This window comes from Lepeophtheirus salmonis, chromosome 5 (assembly GCF_016086655.4).
Source record: "Lepeophtheirus salmonis chromosome 5, UVic_Lsal_1.4, whole genome shotgun sequence".
NCBI classification, from domain to species: domain Eukaryota; kingdom Metazoa; phylum Arthropoda; class Copepoda; order Siphonostomatoida; family Caligidae; genus Lepeophtheirus; species Lepeophtheirus salmonis.
Genome location: NC_052135.2, coordinates 38833185 through 38859216, shown reverse-complemented (window position 1 = coordinate 38859216; position 26032 = coordinate 38833185). Strand labels below are relative to the sequence as shown.

General features: G+C 30.7%; 1 protein-coding gene and 1 long non-coding RNA gene across 9 annotated transcripts in view; one reads left to right on the top strand and one right to left on the bottom strand.

The window, feature by feature from the left end:
* Window positions 1-26032, top strand: part of LOC121118431 (uncharacterized) — a 61914-nt gene that overhangs the window by 34128 nt on the left and 1754 nt on the right. The window contains exons 1-2 of one of the 7 annotated variants that reach the window (XM_040713017.2): window positions 20893-21031; window positions 23305-23383. In XM_040713017.2, the coding sequence (XP_040568951.1) occupies window positions 20961-21031; window positions 23305-23383 (150 nt within the window). In that variant the 5' untranslated portion in view covers window positions 20893-20960. Of the gene's footprint in view, window positions 1-20892; window positions 21032-22866; window positions 23248-23304; window positions 23384-26032 lie in introns of those variants that run through there. The other 6 variants (XM_040713021.2, XM_040713018.2, XM_040713019.2 and 3 more) reach the window with 6 other exon arrangements.
* On the bottom strand, window positions 19261-21688 carry LOC121118434 (uncharacterized). Of its 2 annotated transcripts, none has more exons than XR_005864445.2 (3): window positions 21529-21688; window positions 21310-21456; window positions 19261-20933 (listed from the first exon to the last, which is right to left on the bottom strand). It is a non-coding gene; the product is annotated as an uncharacterized lncRNA (long non-coding RNA). The 2 variants fall into 2 exon arrangements; XR_005864446.2 differs by having other exon boundaries at window positions 19861-20933; window positions 21310-21484.

The window sequence follows — 26032 nt, the reverse complement described above, 5'->3', positions numbered from 1 at the left end:
AGATTTTATACTTATTTCAAAATAAACTCACCTCCAAAAACCCCTTGGCTCAAGAATGTTATGGTTTTAAAGAAAATATAATAATAGGAATATTTTTTTCATTATATACGTAAAAAAAAAAAACCGTAAGGATTGGTCTATATAACATATTATTACTAATAGTATTCATTGGTTTTTAAGGCTATCCATATCTAACCTATAATAAGTAAGAAAAACAAAAATATGTTAATAGTTGAGCATTACGAATCCTTTTAAACATTAAAGTACAGATGAGCGGAGATGATGGAAGAGGAGTAGAGATAAAAAACTAACATGTACTAGTAGTAGGTAGCGTGATGGTTTTTGGACTCCCTTCCAATTTTACCACCACTTTTCGAAAGAAAGAAAGGAAAAACATTCCAGTAAAGCATTCCTCCTTATTCTTCTATTTTATACCTTCATAGTATATTATAATCTTGAGCACGAGACGCCAAGAGAGGGAGAAAATAACAATAATAAAAAATAATAACAACAACATCCATGAAAAATGGTTTTTAATCTTCATGGAATTTGTACAAAGAGGAGAAGGATGTTTTTTGTTAATAGTTACAAAAAGATATTTATGTTTCTACATACATATTATATTTCTCCAACAGCAAAGACACGGATCATGCATTATTTTTGCAAAAGTATTTATGTTAGGGCTGTGTTGACTCAAACTATTATCTGCTTGGCTCGATTAGGTTCTTCTAATCCCTCAGACCAGACATATACCAAAGCTTTGTGACAAACTGCACTAATCTTAGAATTACTACCAAAATATTAGCAGATTAGTGCTAGGTATTTTAGACATATTGTTGTGCCAGTCCTTACTTATTCGGCCCAGTCCAGTCTTAGGAACGATCCTTGGGACTATCAGTATTAGAACTGAACTAAAAAAGAAGAAATAAAGATAAGTGACGTCATCAAGAACCTAACTTTGTAAGTTTTAGGACTGAACTCTACTGGACCGAAACTGAACTAGATGGGACTGCAGTTTTCAGTCCTAAATAAGGCCTGAAAAAAAAACTAGTATACACAAAGTACAACACTGAAAGTATTTTTTTATATGACTAAAGCAAGGTTTCTCTCTTTGTCAGTGACTTTTAAGAATGAATTTGTGTAGCTAATCTCACTACTCTCACTACTAAATAAGCATGCCCCAATACTTAATTTCTGTCTCCTTTTTTTTCTTTTCTAAGTTATCGATTCAAATTTACCCTTAACAACACGACCCAAGCTGACACAACCTTTACTTAGTCTGTATCTATAGTACCTTCCATATTTGTTTAAGGAAAACAAAGTCACGCTTTTTTTTGTGATGGAATTGATGGCATTACGGCCATATATTGTACATACATAGTTCAAACATGTGCCCTTAACGATTCTCCATATCTGGCTTGCACAAATTGAGATGAAGTTGGTTTTCCATTTCCTTATCTGATAGCGAGAAGATACATTTCTTCAAATAAAGACGTATATGGTATTAATTAAGATCGTCTTTACATTTACAAAAAAGACATTCGTGGATCATGACTGACTTTGGATCATGATTTACGATTGTTTTGTGGATTTTTAAGGCAGTTTCTTTCACTATAACTACGAATGATCCATGGCTTGATCAAAAAAATCAACCATGTACATAAAGATATATGGAGGGGTCATATGAGTCTCCATTGGCTGTTTGGCATAATCAGGTACCATTACATTTAAAATCTTATATCGGTAAGATAGATTCAGTTTGAGAACAGGACAATTGATATAATTGTGGAGTACCTCATTCAGTCCGGTTTCCATCAGTTTGGATTTCACTGTACATAGTACGATTATTCATTTCAACCTCTTTTGAGTAAAACTATATTGCTCCATAATATGTAATCTAAAATTGGTCTCGCCTTGTCTGTCAACAAAAATTAAAGCAATCTTAACAAGACATCCTTTCACAAATTTTCGACCTTCCAATTGAATTAGATGTGTAAGCCTTAATTATCTTTCGCGCTCGAGAATAGTTATTTAATATTTCTAATTTAGGCTTAATTATTCTTATAAACATTGGATTATGAATGTTTATACTTCCAAGATAGTCGATATATATTAATTTTGACGTTACTGGCTAATATCTTTGAGCCAATTTTGTCTCATGGGACGGCTTTTGCATCCGATTTTTACGCGTTAAAATATTAGATGAGACGTCGAAATTTTGGAACCACTATATTCCTACCTGCATACTATTTCGTAGTACAAACTACCATAGAAAAGCCTTGTATAAATAGGAAACCATTAATCCGGACTATTTGAGGTATTTCTATATATTCAAATTGAAGTAAGCGTTAAATATTCTTCAAAAATAATCTATTGAACACTTTTGTATCCCTTTTGACAGATGAAGTCAATGGCTCCGTCTGGCGTCTTTTTTATCAAAGAGTTACCTTTATTTTATCTTGCAACTAGCCTCTAAAAAGAAACAAGGGGGAAGGTCCCAAAATCAATTGCCAGTAGTGAACCAATTTTTCCAATCTATAAAATTATGATTGAATAATTGTTGGTAGTCACCAGAGGCAAGGACTTGGACTCAAGCCCATATTTTGAAAACTTTTGGCTCAACTTGACCACTCATTCAAAGACCCGATACTTGACTTAGCTATGACTTACGACTCGGCTTGTCCTTTCATTTTTTTCATTGTATATAAAATACTATGTAAATCATCTTTTTTCCAGAAGAATTCAATTGGACTTGATGAAAATATTTAAGGATTTAGACTTGGAATATAAAGAATAAAGAGGGAAAGCAGAAAAGTTTGATTGCTGACAACGAAATACCCTCTACTTTTGTTTGTTAGTGAGGTACCGCCCTGTTAGTTTTTTCTTTCTCTATGAGGACTCAGCTGTTCATACAAAGTATTTTATTATTCTTTGAAAGTGACAAATAAAACCAACAAAATCTGCTCGTTTTTGATGATAAATATGTACAACATACATAAATGGTCAAAGAGCTGCCCACAATGGAAAATATAAATACATACCAGATGTGGTGAATAGCGAGTCCTTTGAAACATGACTATCAACAACCCTCTTTCACAGTACATATACATACATTAGGGCGGTTTGTAATTCTTTTTTTTTTCTTTGAATTTTAATCATTGCTTATGCAGAAAAAATGTCATGTGGTAGAAAGAAATAGCCTCAGCAAAATTTCAGTGTATTCGTTTGATATACATTTTCTAAAAAATATTAATATTTATGCTAATGTCAGCTTATGGAGCAAAAAGGGAGAATAATGTATTATTTATTTATTTTTCTTCTTGAGGGATGATATATCAAAATATATTTTCAAAACTTCCTTACGTTATTCCATCTTTTGGTTTTATAAACTAACTTTAGAATAAAATTTTATATAAATATTTTTTATAGTTTAGAAAAATGTGTATATGAGTGATTTTCTCCAAAACAACTAATATTCCCTTTTTTTTAAATCTTTATTGATTTTTGCCTTATTTCAAAAATTGTATTGTATAGCATTGCAGTTTTGTATAGGCTATTTTTTTAACTCTGTAGTAACTATTCTGACCTAGTCATGATGGAAATTTAAAAAAGTTGAAAATGAACCACTCTACTTTAAATATGTGAAATCCATTTTAAATCTTGCTGACAAGAAATGGTTTTACGAATATAAGTTAGATTGACATACCTTGAAGATATAATGTGTAATACATTTACAAATAAATTTATGTTCTTTTTTTCATTATTATTATTTTGGTATGAGATTTGTCAGATTATTACTAACCATAAAAGGGAGAAAGAAGAAAATGGTTCCTTGATGGAATACTTTGTAATGTGTCTGAAATGAAAGACAGAGGTAGAGAGTTGAATCGGGATTCATTTGTTTTGATTGTTGACGTAGTAATAAATGTGTTGAAAATACATTTATCTTTTTTAAATGTGAGGTGAGTTTTTTTTTCTTTTGAGTTGGCAAAATGAAGAGTAAATTTTCTCATTCAAAGCTGCTGTCTTTATTTATTTATTCATGAACATCCTTTTCTAATACACTCAATTATATTCAAAATCTGATTGAAGATTCATGTGTGCTCATAAAAGACGGAGGGTTACCTTGAGGATTTGTTGCAGAGTTATAAATGAAAGTCCGTATTGGACTCAGAGTAGAATTGAAGATGCACATCTCAATAATTCTTGCATATATTCTTGTATATTTATTTTTCTCCCTCCTCACAGCCCTTGAATCTGATCTAATGAAACGTAATGAGAGCAAAGCTCCACTCCTCTGAAACATTCTTCAAATTTTGAGGGTTACCATGTTGATTTTTGGTTTCTTTTTTTAACATGCCCAAATTACTCTCGGTAAGCATCACTGTCTATTGAAACTCTATAAAATATGCAAATTAAGTTTAATTATTATCCAAATATCCCGCTAGAAAATAATTAAACCATAATAATTGGTACCCCTGAACATAATGGGAGGTGTCCTTATTATAAATGAGAGGAATAACATCAAGTCTTTTTAGATCTGAATTGAGTGTCAAAAAATACATACACCCCAACATTTTATAGACATATTTTGATCAGTAAGGCATTGTATTCAAATTTCTGGCATAAGTTGAGGTACTCAAGAATGTTGGATATAGTTTAAAAACTTCATTTGATTTTTGAGACTTAATTTGGGGCCAACTCCTTAGAAATAAAATCCATGAATTTATACTTAATTATTTCATTGTGACAATGAATTTTTTGCCGTTTAAGTGCGAATCCTCCAAAGGGTTGATCATAATGTTCTGTTGATGGAAATTGACAATATGTAGTTGAAGAATACCAAAGTAATCCAAACTCAATTTTTAAGTAGATTATTATTACTTGATTTGTTGTTGACGGGCCACAAATATGTATAATAAAAGTATTTTCAAATATACCCAAGAAGATTAGCTATAGTTTAAAACCTTCAAAAATTTCAAATAATAATTTCATTGTGACGATGAATTTTTCCTACTTACGTACAATTTGCAGCGTCTCAAAGGATTAATCAATAATTATTTGTTAAAAGAAATTGGCAATAATTATTTGTCGAAAAATACAACTTTCATTCAGACTGGATTTAGAAAAAAAAATTATAACTCTATCATGCTTTTGTGTTGACGGCCACATGTTTTCTTTGTTTGATATGTATTATTTGTTCGTAAAAGGAGTTTGACTACTGGAGCCCATTTAATCGACGATGATCAAACCACTCTGGAATAATTTATGTTATACTCTCATTTATATAATATGGGTTTTTTTCCCTTCATAGTTAAGATATCCTATTTTGGTAGAAAATAATTGCTTATTTCAAATAATATATATAAAAGGTTTTTATTTTATTTTAAATGTGATGTGTAGAGGAGAGAAAGAAAGACATTGATCTATGAGTAAAGTAGTTGGAAAAAAAGGACTTTTACAAAAGGTATACAGTGCCTATGTAAAAGTAAGTATGGTGATACACCTGTTGTTCATTTATCTCATACCTTTTTTAGGAGTTGAACATGTGTAGTGTAGATATATATATATATATTAGTTACTTGCATCAATTGGAAATAGAGCGTTTTCATGTGACGTCAGCACTGATGAGCACATCTTGAAGATGACCTAAATAAAAAGGTATTTAGAGAAAAATGAAAAATACCTTCTTTTTTAAAAAAAAAAAGGCTATATTGTTTTTTTTAAGCCCGCATTTTATTTTTCCAAAATAAAATGTATCTTTGCTTCTGAACATGCTCAGGCTAAAATCAGCCATGATTGATTTATTAGTATCCTTATCCATACCTAAATCGGCATTTGGGACTGCCCTATGCATTTGCCATAGGATCTTGTAATAAACCACCTAGCCAGAGACAAATAATTTGGAAAGGAAAAACCGAAATCAATACAGGAATAAGACTTTGAGGTATAGAGACTAAGTTTTGTAAATAGCAAAAAATCTTCTTTCTTTCATCTTGGGATTGACAACGAGACCAGGTCTTTTAAAGGACGTAATCAAAACTTTGAAAATAATTATAGATTGATACGAGACCCAAGCTGATCTTGAGAATCTCTTCACTAATCATGATATATATTTAAAAAAAAACTTAACTCGGATCTATTTGGAAATACATAAGATGTATTCCTAATAAAGCGTTTTCATGTGACGTCAGCATTGTTGTTGACGTCGGTCATATTGAAAGGGGACCTAAACTACCAAGTTACATAACAATAAAAACCTTATTTTATTTATATTAAGGAAAATGTTGAGCTATTGTCGTGTATTTGGATGTCAAAAGGGAGCTGACAAATAAAAGAACTTAAGCATTCTATATTTCTAACGCCTAGTTTTATTATATTATATCAGATCCTAATACGATGCTTCATAAATATGTAATTACATCATTTTACAATCTTATTTACATAGTGTAGACGATAAATTATCTATTACATTTGCCAGGATTATATAGTTTTCTTTAATTATTCAACTTTTACCGTATCTAATTGATCCAAAACAAAAAATTGAATAGACAAATCTAGTGATTTAATAAGAATTTTCGATATTTATAACTTTGATTGTTTTTAAATGTCACTGTTTAATGTTTATGATTGGCATCAAATATTATTCAACTGGCTATTAAGATTGCATTTTAGCCATTTGAAGAAGTTTTACCATAATTTTTTAGACATGTATCTATACTTTTTAGTAAAAAAATCTACCAAAACCGTAACTACGTTGTGAGCATTAAGTCCCTTTAAAGGTATGCTCGAGTCCCAACAGAAATTCAGATATAATTAGAATTTAATCTACTAAAGTTTCATTAATGTGGCAACATTCTAAATTCTTGTACTTAAAGATTGTTTATTTTTCAATGTGTCCCAAACATGTGGCTGCTGAGGGAGGAAAAGGTCATAGGTTTGCTTATAGGATGGTCGTCTTCACTTATGATGCAATTTGTGAATTAAGTGAAAAAGCTCCTCAATACATTTGCTAAAAATTTGCTGAAAATAAAAGAACAAAGACTAACCCTTTGAACAAAAAACATTTTTGTTTCGAAGAGGAAGAAATCGTGGGAACACGGAGGAAAAGCACGTAGAAATCTCAATAAAGATTCCTTGCATGCCAGTCATTGATGAAGTAAATGACCTTTTCCCCCAATCACGAAGACGTAAAAGAAGAAGGAAGAACTATTTTTTAAAAAGTTATGACAAAGTTCTGAAGTAACAACAACTATTCTTGAAGAATGTTTGCTCTTCTGTGCTTTTGACCTGACTTTTTAGTATGTATGTATATAATATACAAATATTTTTATTGCTTTTCAATCCAATCCAAGGATCTAGGTCAGAGCTCATAAAGAATGAAACATTCCAATGAAAGGAAATAAAAATAGAGGGAGGAATGTTTGGACGATCATTACATATTTCATGTAAAGGGCTTCTTTCCATCCCACATTATATGAGGTTCACAATATACTCAAATACATATAGGGTGGAAAGTAAAAATAGTTTATATGGCATCAGAGTAGGACACACGACTTGAGGTCAAAACTTTTAATTCGTACGGGTCAAACTACTTCTAAGATGTCAATGTTAATTTTAGTGACCAGACATACTCTTTATAATGTAAAAAAGAAGCGGAATAGAAGAGGATAGGGAACATTGAAAGGTTTTTTTACAAAAGTGAGGTTGTGTTATATTCTAATAGTCATTTTCAATTGTCTGTATATATAAATATTGGCTTTATCCTCAAAGATGACAAAATGGAAGGGAAAATAATTCTTATGCTGGAATGCTCACGCGTCAACCGTTTTTAAGCCCAAGGAACTGTTTACAGAAAGTCTGGACAAGGTCGGAAACGAACAGTTATCTCACTGTTCGTTTCCGATCTAAGGGTATGATTAGGCTTGTCAATAATCGCTTTGCTAGAAATCCAGTAAGGATGATTCGTGTATGAGCAAGAATATGAATGTGAGTAGGGTTACCATTCGAAGGTTCATTAAAAATTGACTTGGGAGCTAAATCAAGAGCAAAGAGGAAGAAAAATCCCATAAAGACGCCCACGAAGGAGAGGAAGTTCTCTAATGCCAAGCTTCTTTTTTTTTTTTTGAACATGTGGTCTCCCATCTCCCCGATATTAATCCTTTGGATTATTTCATATAGGCAAGGGTCGAGGGAGCTGCCTGCAACAAGCCACACAGGTCTGCCAGATCTTTGAATTCCACCATCAACGCCGCATGGGCTGACTTGTCAGAAGAGGAAATCTGTAAGGTTTTTTCTTCATTCAGGAAGAGGTTGGAGACTGCCATTGAAGCATAGGGTGACCATGTCGAATAAAAAATGCCAATTTCAGTTATAGTTCACTGGAAAAATGACTACATTTTGTTCTCTTTATCTTCAGGAACTAGTTTTTAATCAAGTTTGAAAAATAATCTTCAGTGTAAACTTAAATATGACGCATGGGGTATACTGTATCAATTTCTTAGTTTCCTCTATATATATACCCTTTTTAATTTACGAAAGAAATAAGTAATTTTCACTAATTGAAAAAGGTTAAGAAGAAGATGATATGAAGGAACACACGTGTACTCAAGCCAGGATCTTTTGAAACCTATCAAATTTCTCTCTCCCCAAAAATATTATCTTTAAAATAACATTTAAAGCTACGGAGATTGAATTACACCTTTGACTATATTATATCTATTTATACACATATATGTACATGCTTTTTGGGTGGAGGAGGGGGGGACTACTCATGAGGTGCTTTATTTACGGTCATTTACTTTTAAGCAAACGCATGATGTAACATTTTCATTAAGAATCAATTTATACATACATTTTTAAAATTTATTTTTAATTACAAATAAACTCAATATTATAGGTATGGGGCAAAGTTGTTCAGTATACCGATACTACATATAGTGGAACAGGGATACTGACACATTTAAAACGGTACTCTTTGAAATTGGTATCAGAACATGTACCTGCAACTCACTCCACTAAGTCATTAACACATTGCTCTCAAATGACGTAATCTTCCAAATTTATGCGCTGGGAAATTGTCATATCTAAAGCAAAGGAAGTGTTTAAATTACATTTGATAAAAAAAGTCATCCAATTTCGGAGCTAGCCCCCCAAACAAAAATTTTGCAAACACCCCCAACAGTGCATGTAATGTCCGTTTAATAACATTTCTTATTTGCATTTTTAGTCGAAGAAGTATCTAAAATTACCAAATTATTATATTTATATTGGTACCAGAACTGATACAAATTTTCAGAGAGATTGATCTCAATTTCGTGTTAGTACAACACAAAAACGGAGAAAGTATTTTTAATACAAATTGCGTGGAGGTGTCATTGAATATATAAAATACTCCAGAGCTTGTAAAGGATTTCAGTTTATTTTTAAATGTATATAACTTGTTAATTATACGAGTATATACCTGCGCATCCCATTGATCAAATATCAATATTGCCTCTTTCATATCGATACTAATATATTCCATTCAATAATATTTGTGATATCTATATTACTCCCTAACCCAGTCCAATCAGTAGCGTATTTATGGATGAATTGTACAAGTATCAATTTTCATTACTCTCATAAACCTTGTTTTATTAATAATCCCAAGCAATGCATACAACTATTAATTATTATTTTCTTAATGACCCTGTTAATTTGTAGCTTACACTACAAGTAAATTGTACTCATCTCAATCAAGAAAGGAGATGAAGCATTTTAAATGAATATTAATTTACAATAATTGTGATTTTAAGTGATTTTTGTTATTATAAGAGTAGTTTTTGACATTTCTAATGTCAAGTACTAATTAATATACATATAATCCATGACATGTTAGGATATCCAAGAGTATTATAAACTTATCAGTTATAAATATATAAGACGTATTCAAAAGCAAAATGAAATTATAGCTGGCTTGAATATTTAGCGGAAAATAAGCGCTGTACATGCTTTCTATTCATTTTTGAGCGCCTAAACATAAAAAAAATGAACGATCAACGGAAAACATATTTAAACGGTGTTCGTTTGTTTTAATATTGTTATCTAAAGACATGCTTTATAGACTCATGGCCAAAGCTAAAACTAATTGACGAAACGACAACCCCTTAATGAGTTTTTGTTCAAAAATTGCTTAAGGGATAATTTTTTATCCATTGATGCTATCATGAATTACATTTTGTGACTAACTACACAACCTCCATAAATTAATTAGACTAATTCTGCAAAAATAAATTGAAGTTCATCTGTGGTATGTTCAAAATGGATATCTCAGGGAGATTTTTTTTTGCAGCCAAATATTTTGACTAAATTTGATCACATGGTCGACGTTTCAGTTTAAAGAGAAATGAACGGGGGAAAATGAGGGAGTGAATGAAAAGAAATTAACGAGTGTGTGCTTCTGAATGAATTTTTTCCGAAATAATCGTATGAACGGAAAATGTGTTAATTTGAATAATAACATCAATCACCGACCCTAGAATGTGTTTTCAATTAGGGAGGCCAAATTATATCATGGTGACGTCATCAAGGGCGTGGTTTGGGGGTGGGAGGTAATATAATGTTTTTTTTTAAATATAAGAGACAAGGATTTTACTTTTTTCAAAAGTTTTACCTTAACATTTTTTGAAAACGATAAAATTTCAATAAATAACCTTATTCTTAAAGAAAAATTGAAAAAAAAATATCAAAACTTTTTGAGGCTAACACTAAAAAAAAAGGCCAAAATATATAATGTTGGGTGTTGGGGGGGGGTGCTTTTGACTTTTTTTTCTTTTTTTTGTGTTTCTTAAATATAAATGCTAAATTTAACAAAGAACTTGGCTTTTTTTAAGGAGTTTTAGGGTTAACATTTTTTAGAAGAAATAAAATTTCAACAAATAGCTTATTTTTAAAGAAAAAAAATTATCAAAACTTTTTTAAGAGAGGCGAAAAATGTTATTTGTTAAAATTATAATAAATTATTTCAGCAGGGGGGGAAGGGGGTAATGGCCCCTTGTCCCCTATGGTTCCGAGGCCATTGACATCAATGTATAATTAATAATTAAAATGGTTGATGTTATAACTACTTAAGAAGAATTTATTAGACCTATAAATTGCAACTCGTACAAAACAAATAAGTATACAGGGTCTTTGGCAGGATTAGATATATTTTATTTGGGGGGTGGGCACAACTATTCACTAAGAATAAAAAAAATTCAAAAAACCACAAATACTCACTAAAAGTAAAAAAAGTTGTAAATTTTTTGGAAAAATAAAATCTGAAATCCATAGTTATTCACTAAAATTATTTAAAAAAAAATTCAAAAAACCATTGCTATTCTTAAAAAATTAAAAATTTTTGAACTTTTTTTTTGAAAAATACAATTTTAAATATTAAATTTTCTAGTAAAAAGCAAAAATTCCTTCATTCAGCCCTGTGTATAAGTGTCCCTAATTGCTAATTTTTTAGATACTGGCTAAATTTTATGGAAAGTTTAGTATTGGCAAACGAATTTTTATTGAGATACAATCTGGTCGAGTGTTTACAACAGGACGTGAGAGTCCCATCAAATGTAAATTGCTCCATCTAGGAACTCGTATGTCAAGGTATTACTATTTCATTATGTATTTATATGAAATATTTAGTATTTGTTTCGTTTTTTTCATACAATCCACATACTACTAAACGATGATATAAGTAACTTTATGAGTTATCTAATGAGGGAGTTTCACGGAAGAAAAATCATATCATCATCCATTATTATTTTGTTTCTTCTCCCCCGTTCTATTATAGTCTTGTCAAAAAAAAAAACTTATTTTGTTCTATGAAGAATATTTATTATCTTGGGGATGTATTAGGGTGGCTCTTAATGTGTACATAAAAAAATCAGGGTTTTAATTTTCATTATCTGACCCTCTTAATCCGTTCTAACAATGAAAATGTGGAAAAATTGTTTCATTTGAGCGGCATTCAGACTCATAACTTTTCATTAAAATTGTAAATTTCTCAAAATTAGCTGACGTTTTTATTTTTAAGTACAGATGAAGCGTAGAATAAATTAAAATTACAAGGAAGAGTGCACCAAATAATAATTGTTCGTTTTGTGGATAAAGTACTTTGTAACACAGTCATATTAAATAATCTAATTGATGTTAAGAAGGATTGAATATTGAAATTACAAAAAATACTAAGCCAGAAAAGGTATTCATAGTTGCATAAAATGTATTTCTGCTTACAGACAAGTTTGGTATTGTACCTAACTTAATGTTCTTTACAAAGATCTACTCTAGGTTGGCACCAGTACTGATGATGATGGCCTTCAGTTGGTGCTTTGTTGTGTACCGGATTCTCGAAAGCTTCCCCTTAAGGTGGACAAAAATACTTAAGTCCAGGAGGAGCAGTCAGGGCTATGGGGTGGCCAAGAGTCTTGCTTTTCAAGCTTGTTGAGGATGATTTTGCACTAGGTCAAACGCTTTACTTGATCCAAAGGGTACAAACCCAGACGAGAAGTTAACTTGTCGGTATTAAAGTTTTTTTTTTTTTTTTTTGCTTCATCAAGGGGCACATTGTGATCTGGCTGCTGTCAAATTCACGAGAAATGTCATTGACGGTCACCTTGCCTCATCTTCCTTCAATGGTGCCTTTAACTGCCTCAACTAATTATTTTGGCCTCTTTGGCTTTGATATGGACCTTATAGTAGCTTTTGTTGTGCATTTTCCGATGACCAGGAACACAGTAGAGTGGTTACAGCCCAGCTCTTTAGAGATCTCTGATGGTGATTAATCACACGCAGAGGGCTCCAGAACTGCAGCTCTCCGTTGCAACATATTTTTGCTTATGACGCTCATAGTTCTCGGTTGACTTTGTTTACAGTATCTTTAGACAATTGTTGACAATAAGTTATCAGGGTTAAACATCGAAATATAACAAATAGGATAATGGCGCGTCATTTAAAAAGTGTTACTTTTAAGACGGAGGAGCATGTAGAAGGAAGGGGCATCATTAAATATTAATTAAAGTCTTAAATATTTTAGATAATAAAGTTTTATAATACAGAGAACAGAATGAAAGGGTAACTCAAAATAAATGTAAAGAAATGATTTTTATGGACCCTCCTAATATATAAAGATTTAAGGTAGATAAGAAAAACAAAACAAAAAACAAGTGAGTAGAAATATGTGATGTTGTTGTTATAGGGACCGGCAAAGAGAGGTGTTAATGAGTCCTTGGTATTTTTTCAAGTATCTTGATATTTGTTTGTTTGTTTCTACTAAGTTAATTGTTACACCAATGATAGAAGTAGTACATATCATTATTCTTTAATGAGGTGAAAATAGTTTTGCTGCAAAGTTGGATAAAGCAAAAAATACTCAATAAACAAAAATTCGAATCTCATTTGACATACTTTGTTTTTAATTATAACTAGAGTTAGTAGCAGGCCCTGCCCGAAGTTATTAGGCGTCAATGAACATACAAATTTTGCTTTAATGATAGAAATGATAACTCCCCACCAAATCCTTGGTGTTACTCTCTATTTTTCATGAGCACAATTATACGTATCTAAGATATACGCGTCAATATATAGTGCACCCGTGACTTCTTTTCAAACCTACTCGCTAGATAGCTCTTGAGTTGAATCAATGCTACTTTTAAAAAACTTTTTGACGATTATTAGCTAGATTTTCTCCAAAAGAATAGATGTTTTACTGAATTCAGGCAAATTAAATTAACTCACTGAATACTCAAATTGAATATCAAGGTCAAATAATTAAATAAATGCCCTCATCTCCTTAAAGAACTATCCTTTTAGAATTAAGATATGAAGAGTTCATACTATTATGTATACGCAAGGTGGAAACTTTGTTCTATTAATGATGTAGATTATCAATAGGGATGTGTTTATTGGTTAAATTGCGGTGAACGTACAAATCTCGTCTGGGAGAATGTCTTCAAAAATACTGCTACTCTGAGAGATGACGTTGATTTATATATAGAGATGTGACTATTAGGTTATTCTTCATGAGCATAAGTCAAAGTGAAAAGTATATGCAGAAGTGTATAAAATATGGCCAAGAAAGTAGGAGCGGAGCGGCTATTCTTGTTGTCAATTTTTCAAAGGGTTTTTATTTTCCAAAGCTGTAACTATTATTATTTAATTTTTGAAGACAGAAAATCTCAATATACAGTAATAACCAATATTCAAATCCCTAATTATTATCAGTAAAGATGCAAAAATTGTCGAAATCTTTGTGATTATATATTTTTTTAAATATTTGTTGGTAACCTGCAAGATATTAGTGTTCCTAACTCTTATAAATTGTTTTCTCCTTATTTTGAATATTTAAATATTAGCTTGGTATGAGCACTATAGTTTTCATAGTGTTATGGGTTACCACAAGATATAGGTACAGAAATACTGTACGGCTCCACACTCAAAGTTTTTCCAATTTTTTATCATGGGGATAAGTAGAAATATTAGAAAAGGGAAGAAAAATTTAAAAAAACACTGGATTAGTAGAATTGCTATGAAATAAAGGAGAGAAAATAATTAAAAGAATCCTGTAATGAATTTCTTTAGAAATTAAGAGAACTTTATTTCTTTATTGTTTTATGTAGATCAATATTTAAATTCCTTAAGACATTTATTAACAATTGTTGGAATTCAATTATCTATTCCATTTAATAGTTTTAGATACTATAAAAAATAAAGCTTATTTGGTCAAAAAAGAGTTCCATGTATGTATAGAGTATTTCTTGGATAAAGTCATCAAGGAGCCAAGAGTTAGAGGTGGAACCAATTCAAACACATAAAGAATATGTACTTACAACTCATGCTGTGTTGTATTTTTTTTTAAATGTATGTAAATAAATATATATTAGTGTTGGGTTTCGGTCTGAAAATTCTAGACTGGTCTAATACAATTATGATTTTCAGTAACTTCAGTCCTTTAAAGAAGTTTGTGATCTGGACCGGTCTCAAAAAAAAAAAAATCCGGTTTGGATCAGTATTTTTTAAAATTCGGTCTAGCCCGATTCTACATATGAATTAATGATGATGTCATGTGTGTTTCCAAATTGTAAATATTGGAAAAATAACGTCACATTAAGCTAAATGTGTTGCACAAATCATACATACATGAGGAAATGGGAGAACATCGGACTCAATCGGTCTATTGAATGGGGAGCCAAAACTTGCAGTAGTACTTAATTACGATTTTATCACCGTTCTTTTTCATTACAAAGTTTCATTACGCAACCAACCGATGCGACAGCTGAAACAAAAATAACATGTTTTGTTTCTATCCAAACTCTCTATGTATAAAAATGTCGGAGAAACAACATAAAAGGCGATGCACGGCGGGTTCAGTGTCGAAAATGCTGCAGAGATCAACATCAAGACATCCATTACAACCCATTAAGCCAAGAAGTACCAAAAACTTCTTCTGGTCTGCTTCCATGTGACCCTTCTCCATCCCTGACTCCAACCTCCTGGACTATGAAGCTTGGAGCGTTTTAGAGACGAATTTCTGCCGCACCTCTAGTACAAATTTGAATTCGCTCCAAGCTGTCATTACGACAGTGTGATATGCCATGGACATGTCCTTCATCGTAAAGAGCTGCAAATCTGCTTGCCGGTATGTGGATGCTATTATTGCTTGGAAATATTAAATAGAAATATGTCTAAATATAGCATTTAAACATATCCCAAATTGGATCTTGTACCAAGTCTCAACACTAATATACATATAGAACTATAAGAAAAAGAATATTCCATGATGATTGTACCCCATACTATAGCCATAGTTATGTAGAAGAAGAAAAAGAAGCTCACTCACTCCCTCTCTTTCGAAACTTTAATATAATGATTCTACATAATCATTTCCATCATTACATATATTCACGCCGAGAGGCATTTAAGCCCATGCATCATATACCTACTACCTATATTGATAATGATGCATGAGGGTATGATTTTTTAAACATAACTATATATAAATACATATAGCTCGGTATCAAGCCATGATTGCAGAAGCTAAAAATCATAACTCAAAGTTCATTTAGCTTGGAAAATGGTACCTTCATATCGTACATATGTACAATATATGTAGTTATAGGTAGGTAGGTGGAAAAATAACAAAAAACACAACAAAAGAACAAAAACATTTTCACCTACTGAATAAGTAAGTATTTACTCATAATTGTGTTTAGATAGTTATGGGTAGAAAGTGTTTTTAGTTTTTGCTCCTCTCATGGATGTGATTTATGGGCTTATTCACTTCCACAAAGAATTAATAAACCCCCATAATACGGAGGGGCAAATGAGGCTGTGAAAAAATACTATTAACAATAATATCTCAGGTAGGCTTTGGATCATTAACTATATACTTAATATACATTGACCCTTCTACCTATAAAAAATGTCTAATCAATTCACTATACAACATAGGTGGAAACAGTCCAAGTCCATGAATATCTTCATCGAATTCCTAAAAATAATAATCAAAGTATCTAAAATAATTAAAGCGACAAGGATAAAATAATGTAATACTGAAGTTAATCTCTCTTTTAAAAAAATCCTCTTCAACGAGGTATAATATCGAAGAGAATCTGATTTAAGATACGTATTCAAATCAAGGGCATACAAGCTACATATGAAGTTTGGGATACTCTCGGAAAGTGTAGCATATCTCGTAGTGCCAGATATAATTATTACCCTCAGATCTTGCTGCAAATTGTTACACCATTAACTATCTTTGAAGCAATGAGAGCTATTGTACTTAATAGAGCAAAATGTATTGCTCGACTTTCTTGGCATGATTTTCTCGATGAAACCCCAAATAAAATTATGGCTTTAATTTCCCTAATTTCTTACTCTGTCTTATCCATGTTCAATAACAAGATCTCTTGAAGTATGGATGATGAACACTATTAAAGAGATTCTTAGTCTTTGTAAGGACTATTGAAAAAGAGGCCAATAATAATGAAAAAAAAATCTAACTCGAATTGATTTTTTTCCTTAAAAAAGAGTTACTGTATATGAAGTGAAGAAACTAAAATGACTATGAGGAAATTTTACAATATATTCTTAAGTACATATTTCCAATTCCAAAGTATAGGGTGCTATGAAGATTGAAGAACACTTTGTATTCACCTCTTAGAAAAAATTGAAAGGATTTTAAGTCTAAACTTCCGGATCTAAGTCATGTCTTGAGCCTTCACTTTCGAGTCCGAGTCAAGTTTGGAATCTTTGATTGTGGGAATCCAGTTGAGTCACAAATCTTGAAAACATGCTCTCGAGTAAAAGTCTCCATCTCTGCTATAAAATATATAGATATAAAGTGATTAAAATCTCAACATTGTTAAACTGTATTTTAGAAGCAAGGAATTAGTTGTTGATATATTGGTTGTATACCATCAACAGATCATTTGAATCAATTAGTCCAGTATGTGTCACAAACTTTATCTGATCATAATCAAAGGAATTTATTCGTTCTTGTGTGTGTTTTTTGTTTTTTTTTTAAGTATAACTTAACAAAAAGGAATAAAGAGGATCATTTGAATCCATTAGAACACAATGTGTCTCAAATTTGATTCCTATTTGATTAGAATTAAAGGAATTTATTGCTGGTTTTTTTTTTTTTACAATAAAAGTATTTAAAAGATTAATTAATTAATTTATTGTATGTTAATACATATTTGGCATTCCTTGTTTGTTTCATTGAGTGATTAAGCCCATTTCAATTCCATGATTTAAAGCGGTTGTTCTGATTTTTCCCATCTAGCTGTCTATGTACATACATTAGACTGTTCCGTTATTAAGTATATATTGTTCCACTGCGCAAAGACGTTTCCTGCTTGGGTCAATCAAAAAGTTAGCTTTGTCAAAGTTTAAAGCCTCTCAGGCCTTTTTTGGTCTGGTACATGCCATTTTAATTTTTATTGCATTTTTGTGTCGAATTTGACTTTTTTCAAATAATTTAAAGGATCTAAAATGTGTTCAATGTTCTCCAATTTTTCTGTTCTATGAACTACTAACAGGGAGTATTCAGCATTGCTCAGAGATATTATGTGTTTACAAACATACAAATTTTGCTTTCATAATATAGAAAATTACTCCCCAATAAATCCTTGACGTTCTTCTCCATTTTTCATGAGGACACTGATGCGTAGTTACTCAATACTTAGGTATTCTCTTCTCAAGAAAGAAGAAATATTAATAACAGGTTGAGAATATTTATATATTATTTGATGGTATTTCAGCTCGTTGCAAAAACTTATCTAAAGTAAACACCTGCTAGATTTCATTCATTTATTCAGTGCTTCCTGTATATTACGTACATTCATACATAAATTATTTTTTATTCGCTAGATGGCTTTTAACTATTTAAAGAATTTCTCAGGACAATTAGAATGATTTTTTTTACAAATCAATAGATGTTTCACTCAAATTATATAAACTCACTGAATACTCAAATTGTATCTAATGATCACATATTGAAATGCCGTAGCTTCCTTATAAGAACATCCTTTTTAGATTGAAGGAGGCAAGGGTGTATGTTATCATGAATACCTAGGACTACAAATTTGATTTATTATTAAAGATAACATTGGTAAATTTAATTCGAGTTGAAGTGGTTGTTGTAGAGCAATTAAAAGATAATTTCATAAAACTGGGAAATCACAAATCGTTCAGCACATCTCAAAACCCTTAAATTATTAAAAACAAGGTGCATAATATTGTTGTAAGATAGGCCAAGTGCTAAAGTACATAAAAAAATAGAACTTTTGACTCATACTATCACATTTGGGACGGTTCAAGAGGCTTAAAAATGTGTAATTCCCACCCAAAACCCCTTTTTTCCCTTATTAAAATGACTTGTACATCTCCAAAAATACAATGAGAGGCCTCAAACTTTGTAAAAATAAGTTCTTTAACTTCCACAGTAGAAAAGATCTACGTACATAGGGGAGAAGGGATATTAACTAAAAAAACGGGACACCCTAATATACAAGAATTAAAAAGAAATACATCTTCTTATCTACCCAGGGAATCTAATTCAAATAAATCTTTAAAAAGAAACGAGCGATGAACAAAAAAAAGTATATAATTTCTTCATACATAGTAGTAGTAGTAGTAGTACCGGTAACTACTTGCTTCTTTATGAGTGAATTAATTAATATTAATATACGCCTCAAGTATTTTTTACTTTATTTGTAGAAATGAAAGATGAGAGTCGGTTGTTTATTTATTCATGTTTCATGGTTGTAGTTGTAATTGAGCGCCACCAGTGGTTGTTTATGGTTTACAGCACATGTAATTATTTTTAATTAACTCTATGTATGATAATAATAAAAAAGACACTCATTCATCAAATGGGATGGTTCGTCCCATGATGAGTAAGTAGAAATGGGAATAAAGATGAGTTTGTTGTGCAGTGAATTGACTCTCATATTGTACGAGAATATATGAACAACTCACTTTTCATTACTGTGGAGCCCCTAAGTGTGTGTTTTTTTGTATTTTACCCCAACTGAGCCACACAAATTTCTGAGCATTGCCTAAAATACAGCCCTGAGCGAAATCTATACATTTTTAAAATACTAATCTGAAGTAGCTAATTTTGTTCCAATATTTGAGTCTAAGATTTTTTTACTTTCATATTGTTTATTGTTTTTTTAGCAAATACATTTATTAATAAACTCGCAGAGCCCGGTTAGAAATCTCTGGATTAATAAATGAAGAAGAGGGGGAAGCAATTGTTCTTCCAATATAGGCAGACCAATATATACAGGCAATCAGTCTGTTTAACATTTAAAAAGGTCAGAAAATAAATTAAAAAAATCGTCGTCTTTTATTAAATAAAAAAAATAGATCATTAAAAATACATTTTATAATACGTCATCGAATAAAAAAAAAATATTATTTAAAATAAAAAATCAAAGACCCAAATTTGTGTTAAATTAGTTATCAATATAAGAAGCTGTCTTATGGTAGTTAAATTAATTAGGGTTATATTGCAGAAAATTTTTCTTTTTTATTATTTATATATGTACGTAATGATCATTATATATGGTTCGAATCTTTACCGGTCTAGTACTTTAAATAAATTAAATAGTGCTTCTCCGTTATCAACTAATTATCATTCAACATGATGGATTATTCATATTAAAAAATACTCATGGATTGACAAACAAGCATAATATTATTATTATTATATAATGATAATTGATTAATATAGTTACTAAAAAAATATTTTTCTACAAAACAAAACTCATTAATTTACCTTATATGACATACATAGCATAATAATAATACCTATTTATCATACTATCTTTTTAAATTGAATAAAAAAACACAATTGTACACCATATATAAATATATGTACCAATATATTAAAACTCATTTTGCGGCAAAATGGTCCTTCGGCGAAATATCCGTTCGGCAACTTGTCCTTCGGCAAAAATGTCTTTGTCATTCTTCCTAGAACCACATGAAGTAAAATTTTGGTGTGCCATAAAATATATGCCCCCCCCCGTCCTCTCTAACAGCATGTTTTTCATCACAACCTTCTTTTATTTAAAAATATGTTGTACATATCCATGAGAGAAACACACTAAAAACAAGACACATCTTTTACATGTATCAGTAGCTAACAAAATAAATAAAAGTGTTGACAGCTTCATGATATGTAATTCCCTATTAACTCATTCATTACATATACAAATATTGATCTCTACACCTCAAGTCATCAATAACTACGGAGAAAAAGACTCCTGTGTGACTTAACATTATAAATGTAATGTAGAACTCTCCTTTGGTTGTTTTTTCTGAGAGTGGAGGTCTTGGAAGATTGAGCTTGAGACGTTAGTTGTGGTCACCGTTTTGTTCCGTTAACATCTCTAGTAAAACTGAGAGGAAAAAGTGATTTTTAAATCATGTTATTTAACATTAAAGTGTTCAATAAGGAAAATATGGAGGAAAACATTAAAAGAAAGAGGGGAAATAGGTATGTAATGTACTAAATTGATCAAAGATATGCGGCCCGTCAACACGAAAGCAAGCTAGAAGGATTTTTCTCAAAATTAATCATAGATTGTATTTATATTCTTTTTGGGCAAATTATAGCGGGGCCAACCTGTGTCTTTTATTTCAAATAAAACTTATAAACTATAGAAACAAATCTTAAATATCTTAAATCATCCCATAAATTTGAATACAATGCATATAATTGACTCAAATATTGGGCTGTATATACATAGGAAGTAAAAAAAATATTAGGATTACCTTCTTTTCTTTATTTGTGTACAAGATTTTATTATGTTGACGCAATAAATAGGTTGTAGTAGGACTAACATGACTTTGTAACAGCTATCAACTCATATTTGACATCACAACCAATAGGTGTTGATACAGAAGCACGCGCGTCTTTCTCTATTTAAAAATAAATATATTTGATCACCTTTGAATAATATGAATTTATCACATTTATTATTTGAGGCTAACTATGTAATATGCGATCCATCAACCCAAAATCAAGCACGAGTAGTTGTTTTTCAAAATGGAGTCTAAGTTACATTTGTATTTTTCGACGAATAATGATCGTTGATTGCAATCAATAAAAATAAATTCTAATTAATCCTTTAAAGAAATCACAAATTATACTGAAGGCTGCAAAAAATCATTGCCATTATGAAAGAAATAGAAATGGATAAAGCGTCTTCATTGACGTCATGACTTGCATCATAATTGAAGGAGAACCCATTTTGGGGCTTATATAAAATTCACAAATTTCCAATGAATCTTGATAAAACTCAATCAAATGGCTTTAAGCAGAAAAAAGACTTAACACTTGCATTGAATATAATTGATGCCAGTGCCGTTGCTAGGCCATGGGGGCTTGAGCACGCATAAATTAATGAAGCCCCCCTCAAAAATGTATTGTATATATATATATTTATAACGGTGTTGATAATTTTTGTGTCTAAGCCATCCTCTCCTCCCAATGCTGAAAGCTAGCAACGTCCCTGCTTGATGCCAATGAATGATTAACACCGATATTTGAAGTAAATCAAAGTTGTTATATGGTGTGAAAATTCTTAAAAATGGCTAGATTTGTTCAATTATTATTGTTGTTTGATCGATTAGGTACGAGAAATGCAGGATAATTAGAGAAAAATATCTTATACTTTCCATTATAATAATTAATTTTTATTAACAACACGGAAATAAGATTGTATAACGATGTAGTAATATATTTTTGATTCATTTTAGGGACATATTTATAATAAATCAAAGAAATTGAACGATAAAAGTTTTATAGACAGTAAGGTTTAAGTCCTTCTACTTGTTTGCAAAACTGGCTTCCATTGTTATAAAGCTGGGTTGTTTGGCCCCCAAAATTGGACGACATCAAAATATTTACGTCACGTGAAAACGTTTTATACACTTTATTTAAAATAGTCATATCAGTACCAAATAAAACTGCATTAACAAAATGAAAACTTTAAATTATAGTACACATTCTTAGACATTTCAGCTCATCCCAGAAATTTGAATATTAAACCCATAATTAACTCAAATGCATAAGTTGTTTAAGAAGTTTAAATGTAATTTTTCAACATCACTTTTCTAAAAAAAAAGTTATTAATTGCTCCAATTGAGTCTCTTTCATTTAACAAAATATCACTTTTTGTCTCTTCTAAAAAAAATCCTGCCGACACTCCTGAATACTTCAATAATAGGAGGAATATTACTATTTAGCAAATATGGTAATTATCTAATATTCTATATTAATAAAAGCAAACTCACTCCCCCTATATATATAAAACCGAGCTAGCTAGTGAGTAGTTGTAGTAACTAGTAAGTAGCGCACGGTTGCTGCTCCATCACCTCGCACTCATATTCAAAATGGAAGATGTCCCTTAAAATATCATAGACTAGTAAATATTAAAATACGTATCGCAAAAAATACGTCGAATATTTAGCGCCTGAGCGCTCACGCTTCTTCAAAACCTCTCCTCCTCCTCTCCTTTCTACTTTTTTTTTGTGATGTTGTTCCATAGGCGCTTAGCGAGTAGTTGAAGTCTTCTATTATTAAAGCGGAGGCAAGCAAGCAGCAATTAAACATTAAGTAGCCACACACACTTTCTTTTTAAATATCATACAACATGTTTGATTATTATTGTAAATATTATTATTGTTAAACTCTCTGGTGATACAAGAGTGTGTGTCTCAAACGTAGAATATTATAATTATAATATTTTCATTGTTTTATTGTAGAGTGCTCCTCGAATCCACATCATTCTCATCAAACGTTATCATGGGTCAAAGGAAATCAAAGACTCGTAGAGGATCTCTGGTAAGAATTTTGCAATCTTTTTTATTAATCAATATTAATTCATATTTAAATCTGTCTACAAAGAGTTTCATTCTGGTAAAATCATATCTATTATTTAGTTACTTATTATGGGGTTTCAAAGACTCTTGGAATAGTATATTGTTTTTGCAAACGCAGGCCTAAACTGGTTCCAAACTTGTATATAAATATAAAAAATCTATACCTAACCTACAATAAAAACTAAAATATTTTTACCTTATTTAAAATGATTAGCCGAGTAGGCCTATTTGTTGCAATAATAACAACAAGAACATGAAACTTGCCTGACTCATGTAATGCTAATGCACTCCTCCCTTAGCAGCAGACTATTCTACTTGTATGTATGTTTTGAAGTCATGCGGCATGCCCCTTTAAATCCTATCAATTAGAATCCGATGATACAACCATTGGACTGTAAAAAGAAATTATTTTTAGGGGGATTCCCTTGCTAAATGCTTAAATTATTGAGGGCTAATGTCCAATAGTGACAGAATTGAGTCAACTGTTGACTGTAGTCCTGTTACTTCATTACTCATTATTATTAGAAAAGTGTAAAAATAACAGTAAAAAACAAGTCAATCAATGAAAAATAATAACTGAATTGAATTTGAGCATCCATTTCAATTCTGTCTCAAGTCCTTCTCTTTAGTAGTCCTTTAATAGTGATTACTTACAATTTGAATGATGCAATGAATGAACTACATAATACGTTACATGTGATACTAACACAAAAACAAACTAGAATGTTTTTCTTTTTTTAATGGAGTCTGAATTACATTTGTATTCTTCAACAAACTAATTATCATCAATTTCTATCAACAAAGATTATTCTAATGAATCTATTAGAGACGCCACAAATTGTACCTACTTTAAGTACCAAAAATGCATTGTCACTAATGTTTTTCCGTATTTAGGACTGAAGACTGCAATCCCCTCCAGTTCAATCCACATATATCGGCCCTAAAAGTTATAAAGTTAGATCATTCATTACGTCACTCAACTTTATTTCTTATTTTTTTAATCAGTTCTATTACTGGCAGTCCGAAGGACTGACGGTCCAAGATTAATAGAAATACTATTATTTTTATTAACCTTGCGACATACTTAAAAACCAGTCCTAATACTGGAATGGGCTAGATTGAATAAATTAGGACTGGCACAACTCTAATTGTCACAATGAAATAATTAAAAATTGATAGATTTTATGTAATTGGAAGAGGCCATATTGGGGCTAAATTAAATCTCTTATATCAATTGAAGGTTTTAAACTATATTTAACATTTCTGTGTATCTCAAGTCATCCCCTAAATTTAAAACAAAGACTATAATTGACCAAAATATGCCTATGAAATATTGAGTTAAATATATATTGATCCTTTTTCATTCTAAGCATTTTTGTTTGAGATTGTTTTTGTGTTAAACTCATCACATATAACTTATAACCAACAAAATTTTGATAATTACATATTTTCATAAAACCTCCCTTTTCTCCCAGATACTTATTCTATTAATGAGAGTCAGTATCAACTCTTATGATGTGTACATTGTTCATACACATGTCTAACGGGAGTATTTAATATTTTAGAAGCATATACATGACCTCATTTTGTTTATCACTACATTATTCATTGATTGTCATTTTTGTTGTTGAAATTAATGGCTAAGGTTTCCAAAGATAAAATTATATATATATTTTTTTTTTTTTGGATATCATCATTCAACAGGAAATCCCGTTTCTCTTTGTAATTCTCTATGTATTAGCTGTGAAACATTATGAAGCACGAAGAGATGAAGGGTAGGGGATAAAGTGAGACGATAGACGGTTCTATATACTTATCATCCTCATTTTCACTATTATAAATCAATTATGATATTCTGTTCCTTTTCACAAAAGGAGGAAGCACTTCCTTTAATATAATGCATAATGGTTGTTTTTCTCTCTCAAATTTGATTTATGGAGTAGTTCAAGTGGATTCATAATCATGCATAAATTGAACAACTACATTTAATGACGTAATATTACACATAATGTATAAGGAAGTTGATAAACTTGGGATTTGAATCGATCCCTTTATTAATATTGAACATTTCTGATGTACTATAAATCTGCCACTCATATTTCAGAATTGGATAATTTTAAGCATATATCATATTTTTACATAAAAAAAAAGAATAACAAAGTTGTAAGTTAATGGGATAACGTTTTAGTACACTAGAATTTGTCAAAAGGTCCTTTCGCTTCAAGACTTTATTTCCTCTTGTTCAATTTTAAATTTTGGTAACCATTTGTTTTAAAAAGATTATATTTTCTAATCTTATACTTATATGATTAAATTCCATTTTTATTATTTTTGTGTATTTGACCAAAATTCAAAAGACAACAGTAAATAGCTAAAAATTTGCTAGATTTTTGAATTGCCAATATGTAATTTCTATTATATTCTGAAAAAAATGAAATATAAAAATTTGTTAAAAGGTACCCAAAATATCAGACAATGTCACTTAAGTTTCTAAACCTTCCATAATTAAATTAATATTGTAAGAGACAACAATAGTATATTTACCCCACTCGTGAAATAGGAAATTAATACAAGTAACTTTATTTAATTTATTTCATTAAAAGTATAAATA